At 37.8% G+C, this 8,522-nt stretch overlaps 3 protein-coding genes across 3 annotated transcripts; 2 read left to right on the forward strand and 1 right to left on the reverse strand.

The window, feature by feature from the left end:
• Positions 1–848: 848 nt before the first annotated feature.
• On the forward strand, positions 849–1,551 carry BDF20DRAFT_904260 (NLI interacting factor-like phosphatase-domain-containing protein; the record flags this gene model as incomplete). The annotated part of the gene is made up of 2 exons (XM_053083006.1): positions 849–1,493; positions 1,534–1,551. The coding sequence occupies 2 exons, from the start codon at positions 849–851 to the stop codon at positions 1,549–1,551; spliced, it is 663 nt and encodes a 220-aa protein (XP_052941073.1).
• Positions 1,552–2,218: 667 nt separating this feature from the next.
• BDF20DRAFT_811084 (glycosyltransferase like family 2-domain-containing protein) lies at positions 2,219–3,535 on the forward strand (the record flags this gene model as incomplete). The annotated part of the gene is made up of 1 exon (XM_053076653.1): positions 2,219–3,535. The coding sequence occupies one exon, from the start codon at positions 2,219–2,221 to the stop codon at positions 3,533–3,535; it is 1,317 nt and encodes a 438-aa protein (XP_052941074.1).
• Positions 3,536–4,457: 922 nt separating this feature from the next.
• Positions 4,458–8,283, reverse strand: BDF20DRAFT_909542 (armadillo-type protein; the record flags this gene model as incomplete). Its single annotated transcript, XM_053083600.1, has 16 exons — positions 4,458–4,481; positions 4,568–4,703; positions 4,771–4,879; positions 4,952–5,855; positions 5,939–6,130; positions 6,215–6,541; positions 6,613–6,723; positions 6,810–6,959; positions 7,024–7,099; positions 7,216–7,292; positions 7,381–7,524; positions 7,614–7,667; positions 7,755–7,832; positions 7,910–8,014; positions 8,103–8,161; positions 8,244–8,283. The coding sequence occupies 16 exons, from the start codon at positions 8,281–8,283 to the stop codon at positions 4,458–4,460; spliced, it is 2,586 nt and encodes an 861-aa protein (XP_052941075.1).
• Between the last annotated feature and the right edge of the window lie 239 nt (positions 8,284–8,522).

Below are 8,522 nucleotides of genomic sequence, written 5' to 3' on the forward strand. Positions count from 1 at the left end.
ATTTATAGCTCCACATATTGTACGAGTTGGTTATTGATGTCTACAGAGGAAAGCATTTCAAAGTAGCTCGAGCTATTACATAAGTTAAGCATTACGCCTCTCTATGGAAATAGTCGACAACCAAGTACCTCTCGCTGACATTTACGTCGAAACGCCCCAATGAAAATAAAAGGGGCTGTGACACATACTTGATTGAAATACGCCATCCGATGATAAAACAACTGGGATCTAATTGATGCTAATAAGCAAATTGATAACTGACAATCTACTGTGACATTATACGCAATTGTCATGGAAAATCTATAGATTTTAATAAGATATGCTAACCTTTTTGATCTTTAATGAGGGATAAGACAGCCACTTCCCTGATAGAAAATCATGAAATTCAATTTAAAATCAAATAGAAAACGAATAATCGGTAAAATGTAGTATTCTTAAGGCCCAAATTTATCTTTTCTTGATCCGACAAAATTGATAATCAAGCTGTTTAATTAAAGATATCAAATTTCCCGGCCAGCAAATGAATCCTATACTTGTTAAAAGGTTGACTAATTTTTCCTTGTATTTTGAGCATAATTCCTCCATCGTAGATAATCTTTCAAAGAAAAGGAAAAGTAATTAAAGAAATCAAATGCATTCAATTTCAAATCGGATTCGGAACACTGAGACTGTCGATCGCGCTTTGCACCCCTAAATTTCCATCGCCTGCTAAAAATGAAAAAGGTCAACTGAATGGAATTGTTTTCTCTAAACTACGATTTTCTAGTTGTGTGTAAGAACGTTTACACTATCAATATCAGACAAAGCCACAATTAATAACAATAGATAAGCTATCCAGGAGAAAGTAAATGAGCAATTTAATATCAAAACCAACGAAAGCTTACCTCGAAAGGGCCGCTATCCCGTCTGTTAAGTTGAACAAGGCACAAAAACAACAACAATTGCTAATCTTAGATCTCAATGGAACGCTGGTGTCCCGAAATCGTAAAAATCGATCCATGTATGTTCGACCTTATAGTAAACAGTTCTTTGAGTATATCTTTGAAAACTTTTACGTCATGTTATGGTCAAGTGCTCAACCGCACTCAGTTCGTAATATGTGCCGATTATTTGGAGCCAACCAGGAAAAGATCAAAGTGATATGGGATCGAACTAAATTCGGTCTTACTCAAAAGGACTATAACCGTAAAGTTGCTACTATCAAAGATTTGGACAAAGTCTGGAAGTACTTTGACGAACAGCACCCGGAGCAACATTTTGATCAGACGAATACGATTCTTTTGGATGATTCGCCAAAGAAAGCACAACTTCAACCCTACAACTGCGTTCATCCAAGCGAATTTGAACATACATCTCCAACTTTCATTTCGAGCGGCGATTCAGAGCTTTTGCATATTATGAATTATTTAAAGTTATTGCAATTTCAAAGCAACGTCTCAAATTTCATCCGCGAGCAACCCTATAATACGCTAGAGAACGATAAGAGCAACAATGTATATGAAGTGATTTACTTCTCTTTCGACGGCGAATTAGGAAAAGCTGTGGATCTGAGGCCGAGGCGGAGGCCAAAAAGTGAAGGGCAAAGAAAAGAAATCAAAAAGGCACAGGACAAAAGAATTGACGAAAAGCTCGAAGAGGAAGAAGATGCACTTGTAGCAAAAATGGCATCAATTAAATTTGTTAGCCAATAAATTGAGCACACTGCTGACATTGATTGGATAGGGACACCTTAAAATGTTTATTTATGCTTCAAAAATATAAAAAGAAAAAAGTCGGCATCCTGTTGATTCAAACCTGAAAGAAAGGGGTTTCCGCTTCTCTGGACACAGTTATTGTATATAGTTACTTGCTCTTTTCCAGCTATTTTTAGTGCGGCTTCTATTCAAGATTGTTATATCTTTTCTTTCCTATTTCTTAAAACAATTTTTACTGCATTCACTACGAATACATGCTCTATCTGACGGATGATGTGGGCTTGTTGCCTTTCTATTTACCATTTGGTATCATTGGGTTTTATCGGTACTTATGGTTCCTAATCAAAGTGATAGCTTGGCTAATCTATAAACCAAGGAGTCCCAAAGCCAATCCGACGTATAGAGCAGAAAGAGATGTTACTATTATTGTGCCAACTATCGATGCCGGCGAAGAATTCAGAATTGCTGCTAAAAGTTGGTTAGCATGTCATCCTAAGGAAATCATCATCATCACAGAGACCAACATGAAAGAACCACTACAGGAGCTTGCAGACAGTGTCGATCCAGAAAAGATCCGTGTATTAACAGTACCAAAGGCCAATAAGCGGCTACAGATGGTCGCTGGTATTAATGCGACCACAACAGAAATCATTGTATTTGCTGACGACGATGCTATCTGGAAACCTACCATGCTTGATTATATCTTGGCTTGTTTTGAGGATTTGAAAATGGGAGGCGTTGGCACCAGTCAAACGGTGCATGCTGTTGACCCCAATGGTCGCCAAACGTTATGGGAGATATTAGCAGGTTTCCGGTTAACCAGCCGTAACATTGAAATTGCAGCTTCAACACACATTGATGGTGGCATTTGTTGTTTATCAGGACGCACAGCCGCTTACCGTACTTTAATCCTTAAGGATCCAGCTTTCCAATACTGTTTTACAAATGATCTCTGGCTAGGCAAATATCCACTCAACTCAGGTGATGACAAATTTCTGACACGTTGGATGGTCTCGCATGGATGGAACACTTATGCTCAGATTTGTAAAGAAGCTGAACTCTACTCTACGTTCAAAAACAATTGGCGATTCTTGAAACAAGTACTTCGTTGGACGCGTAATACTTGGCGTTCTGATTTTAGATCACTTTTTACAGAGCGTTATATTTGGCGAAGACATCCCTATGTTGCATTCACCATGTTGGATAAAATGTTCAATCCCATTACACTTTTATCAGGCCCTATTCTGGTAGGTGTATTTGCCTCTTTGCAAGAACAACATGCAGGCCCCACAAACCCTCCATTGCCTGGATGGAATATCGCTGTTTCTTACATTGGTTGGCTTCTATTCACAAGATTCATCAAACTCATTCCTCACTTTTTGAAACGGCCTCAAGATATCTGGGTTCTACCTTGCTGGTTAGTATTTAACTATTACTTTGCTGTTATGAAGATATACGCATTGTTCACTTTACACGAAGTTGGATGGGGAACTCGTGCTGGCATCGGCACAGAGTTGGCTGCTAACATTGGTATGGATGAAAAGAATGTAGACATAGAAAAACGGCAAACGACCATTGAGGACCAGCAACATTTAGACATCAGAATAAACATGCCAGAATCCGAACATTGTAATAATTATGCACCGTCGTTAACTCAGCACAATGGACAGGAATATTATGAAAAGCCAACTGTTTCCATTGAAAATCCTTTCGCTTCTTCGGAAGAAGAGCTGATGCCGTCGAACAAAAATAAAGAGTGTAATAACAATAACACAGCGATATCAACACCGTCCAACGACATATTTAGACCTCAAATACCTCCTCATCATTTAACCACTTGATGGACAAAGCTCTCCTTACGAAGATGACTCCCATTTTCTTTATTTATAATTGATATAGCCCTTTTCTAAAACTAAATTGCACGCGTCACTGTGTCAAAAGTGGCATCTTTCATAATACCAAATCGATACCTATATGATTCTTATAATGGCTATATCAATCTTTTATTTATACATGTAGTACCATTAAAACTGCTATTTTTAACTTTTTGGACGACTATAATTTGAAAGATGCCTATGTAAATCAAAGATAACCGTCGATTTAGAAGGGACATAAACCCTCAAGTATTTGAAGTCTTTATCAAAGCTCAACTTCACTAATAAGTTATATATCTCTCCTCCTTCATGACTCAAGTGTTTTATGAAAAAGAACCAACTATATACTGCTTCTGCGTGCAAAAAAGAAAAACATATATTTACATTTTTTCCCGGTTACTTGACATGAAAACAAAAGGCATTAAATAAGTGTTAGAAGAGTAATAGTAAAATGTCAAAACTGTGTCATGTGTCATGAAGGGGTGTACTAGGTCTGGGGGATATTTATTTTATTCCTTGAAAAATAAACGAAAAAGGCTAAGGGGATGTAGTGGGGGGAAAAGTATGGAAATAAGGGAAGGGGGAAGTCAAAAGGGGAGGGATGTTTATTTGAATAGTGTGTGTGTATATATGTGTGTTAGTGTGGGTGTGTGTGTGTGTGAATGTGTGTGTGTATATGTGTGTAAGTGTGTGGTTACCGGTTGAACAGTAAGTAAAATGGGAGGTTGTAATAAAAAAGTTCTCTTTGGATCCTTCCTGCTATAGACAGCAACGTCCCTTGGTAAGAGCTTCAAATGTATAAAAAAGGGAAATAAGGCAATTTTACAAAAGATGGTCGGAAAAAAAATATTATATAAAGTTAGGCAAATTAACGATAAAGTATTCACAATTATTGACATGCACGTCTAATCATCTACAGTTTTAAGAAAAAGGATGGATATGAATTTGAGTTTCAATTCTCTTCTAGAAAGGAATACCATTGAATTCATGAAATCTTACCTCCTTTGCCCAACGAGATGTTTCTTTTGTGCTTTGTTGGTAATGACGGCTTGTTCTAGCTTCACGTAATAAGATCAAAATCCACTCGGGTTGAAGGAGAGGTTTAATTTGGCCACCAAATGTCTCTGCAAGATCACTATAGAAAACCGATTACAAATCAGCTCAGTTCAGAGACATCCATCCCTAACTTTCGAGCAACTTACCCTAATAAACCAATGATAGATCTAACAAGGGAATCAGTTCGGCTGGGATCAATAGCAATTAGACGTACGAATTCAAAGACATGAGGTAAATATGGTAGCAATAATTGTGCTGTTGATGACAGAAAATTTGAAAAAGTTAGTTCAGATTCAATGGCTTTTGATATTTCTACATTTGCTTTACCTTGTGGACTGCCGCTTAAACCTTGTACAATACCCACATAAGCTTCAACACAACCTTCGTACAATGTATTTACATATTCGACCATTTCATAATTGTCCCTGTCTGCACGCATACTACCAGCTTGTTGTAAGACTAACATCACCACTTCTAAATAACCAGCAAAACCATCTCCGATAGCTAGAGCGATATCACCAAAGCATGAAAGGATAGCAGGCTTGACTGTACGGTGAAGAACAGGGGATTGCAAATTGGTGACCAGCAGTTGCATCAAGTTGTTACAGTACGGTGTAGCTTCTTTACCGAGTGCACGGCAAATATCGCCAATGATGCCGACGGCGATGAAGCACAACTGATATTCTGAAGGGTTTTGCAAAGCGTTGCAAAGGATGGGCATGAAAGGCTCTGCATATCGATTGAAGTCACTTTCCAAAGCAGTGGTCATGGCACCAATGGCTAAGAATGCATCTTCGGTTGTAGTGGCTTGCTTGGATTGTGTGTTTAATAATTGAAGAACAACAGTCATAATACGATCAGCGATTTGACTGATATCTCTGGAGAGCCGACGCACACAGTTGGTCAAAACACCTAATAAACTGGATTGTAATTCAGAGTGGTTGGCTCTATCATCAGCATCGAGGATTTGACTTTCCATGGCCATGGTGGCTTCTAAACGATCAATCACAGTTAAAACAGTTCTTTCAACAGTGTTAATAGAATCATTGGCAGAGCATATACAGAGTGTTGAAATAGCTTCATAGGCCGAGGTTCTACAGTTGGCTTCGTTATCAGATCTTTCAGTAAATTGCAATAAAGCGGTGATGATACCATCAAAGTACGCGGACAATGGAGATGTAACGGCGGAATCGTCACCTGCGTTTAATTGCTCCGCTAGGTTCATCAAAGACTGTTAAAAATAGAGATAAAAGGAAAACTATGAGCTGGATTGCCTTAAGCAAATGGCATACATTGAGCATTATTCCAACTTACCCAGCAGCAGTTACCAACAATACGGGGACTATCTTGTAGACCGAATACCAACACAGAAATTAAATCATTCAAATGAAGCTCGAGGTTAATACAGTGCATAAGCAATTCACAGATACGACCAAGAGTCCAGGCAACAGTATCCTTAACATGAACAATGGGATCCTTCATCATCTGAATAAGAGTTGGTAAAGCCTAAAAATGATGACAAAAACGTATCAGGTCAGAAATCCAACATATCATAGTTTTGCATTGAGTGTCCTGAAAAATGAAACCAACCTGTTGAACCAAGGGTGTCAAAAGGTTAGGATCTGGTCCATCTAAAATGGAACCGAATGCCATGACAGCAGCTTCACGTTGTCTCCAATTTTCACTTTGTATATTAGCTTCAATGAAAGGAACAACATGCTGTACAATACCATTACCAGCAGTTTGAGCCAGTAACGATAGACAAGTGGCAGCGGCCATGGAGACTGTCCATTCATCTTCATCATAATCCTCTTCTTGTTTAGTTAATAACCATAAGAGAACAGGGATAATATCAGGAAGGGCTAATTCAGCAAAATGGTAGCTTTTACGTTCAGGTTCTTCGTTAACAGTAGCAGCCTACAGAAGAAATAAAATTGTTTGATTGACAACATTCGAAAATTCAACACGCAAAGACATGTGATATTTACCTCAATCATTTCTTCCTTCAATTCAATCTCTTCGTCACAAACGGTAGACCAGAATTCAATAGCTTGCAAAGCAACTTGTTCGTCTTCACTATTCATACCCGTGACAGTGAGCTAAACCAACGATAAAAAAAAGGGTGTAAGCTATTATCACAAGCGTCCAAATTACGAATAGACCTTTTTACTCTTCAACAACTTACGCCGAACAAAGCTTTTTCCATATATAACTGCATTTTGTCATAGTAAGTTTGCATGATACGGACAAGACATTGGAAAGCAGCAACTTGGAGAGCGCTAGACTGACTTTGAGTAGCTTCACAGACAACTTGCATAATAAAGTTCCTTTCACCCTAATAATATAGTTTGAGTTTTTTAGTACGATTGATCCGCTATCATCTTCAATCCAAGTTTTACCTCGCGCTCGAAATTATTTTTGATAAAGTCGAGAGAGTTGGTCAAAGCAGTAATAGCAGCCAAACGGACATCTTGGCTAATGAAATAATGGAAATCTAGTTAGAAACCTATGTACACAAATGCCTCTGATTCATCTATCTTTTTCTTTTTTTCTTTCAGCCTATTGTCCTATATCATCAAGAAAAAACATACTCAGGTTCATCCTTCTGTGCGCCTTGAATAACTGCAGTTAAAATACCATCGGATTGAGTTGACAAAATATTAGGGTCCTAGTAGTAATGATGAGTCGTAAAATAAGAAACTTTAGCTTTTAGCCTCGAAACACCATTTTCAATCAACAGCATCTGAATAACTTACTGTTGTTTCGCAAACATAACCGAGGGCTTGCAAAGTAGCTTGCTTTAAAATAGCATTGTCTCCTCTGATATTGTTGAGCATTATACCGATGAGATCATTCCAGAGACCCAAGGGTAACTCAATATCAGCAATGGCTGCAACGACCTAAACATTTAGATAACAGTTAAAGTCAATAATAGTCAATACATTAAGCAAGATTGAGGTAGATGCTTTGCTTGGAATAGTAATGTTACCTGAGCTGCAATGTTACCAACGGGCTTCTTGGGTGTGTTCAAAGCTTGAAGAACCTAATCAGAGAATCAACAGTACCACATGGTTACAAGTCCCCATTAGCTAAGAAATCAGTGTGAAAACGATCAGAAAACAAAACATACCCCTTGTTTGATTTGACCACGAACATCTTCAGCAATTTCTGCCCATCGTTGAGCTAATTCCTCTCTACGCGTATAATCCTAAAAGAGTAATGAAATCAAAACAAATGGTTACAATTCCCTGCTTAAAGAACAAAACACTATGAATAATAAGATACCTTTGCTGTCAAACTATTCTTCAAAGCTAACCCGGAAGCCATTCTAATGGAAGGATCTGCCTCCTCGCTAACAAGAATCTGACATAGATTTACAACATAATTTGCCTGCCAAGATGTATAAAAAAAGAGTTGAATGGTTTATTCCTCATGCAACAGACTGTTGGGTGTGTTTTTAGAAAAGGTGCATCCTTACGTAGTTTTCTTGTGCGAGTAATTCTAACTTTTGAGTAGCTTCTTCACGTAAAGCACGATCTATTGAGAACGTAAACAAAAAAAGTAAAGTTGAACAAAATCACGACTACATTATTCCATAATTGTTTCTCATCCCGTTTACCATTAACTAATGTGTGCGTAAGAAGTTGAGCTACGTCCATATTATTCTTTTACAAAATTAACGAAAATGATAAGAAAAGGTACTGTTTGCAACAAAAAGAAAAGAATAAAAAAATTGTCTGATCAGGTATGCCAGGAAGAAAAGAACACCAAAAAGAAACTGAAAAGTTTTTTGGTTTTGGTGTTTGCTCTTCTGCAACCCAAAAAAAAAAAAAAAAAAAGCTGAGATTTAAATATCTCACAGTAGCTAGAGAAAAGCATGGTATATGCTTAACAAAAA

This window comes from Mycotypha africana, assembly GCF_025528875.1.
Source record: "Mycotypha africana strain NRRL 2978 chromosome Unknown BDF20scaffold_1, whole genome shotgun sequence".
Taxonomy (NCBI): domain Eukaryota; kingdom Fungi; phylum Mucoromycota; class Mucoromycetes; order Mucorales; family Mycotyphaceae; genus Mycotypha; species Mycotypha africana.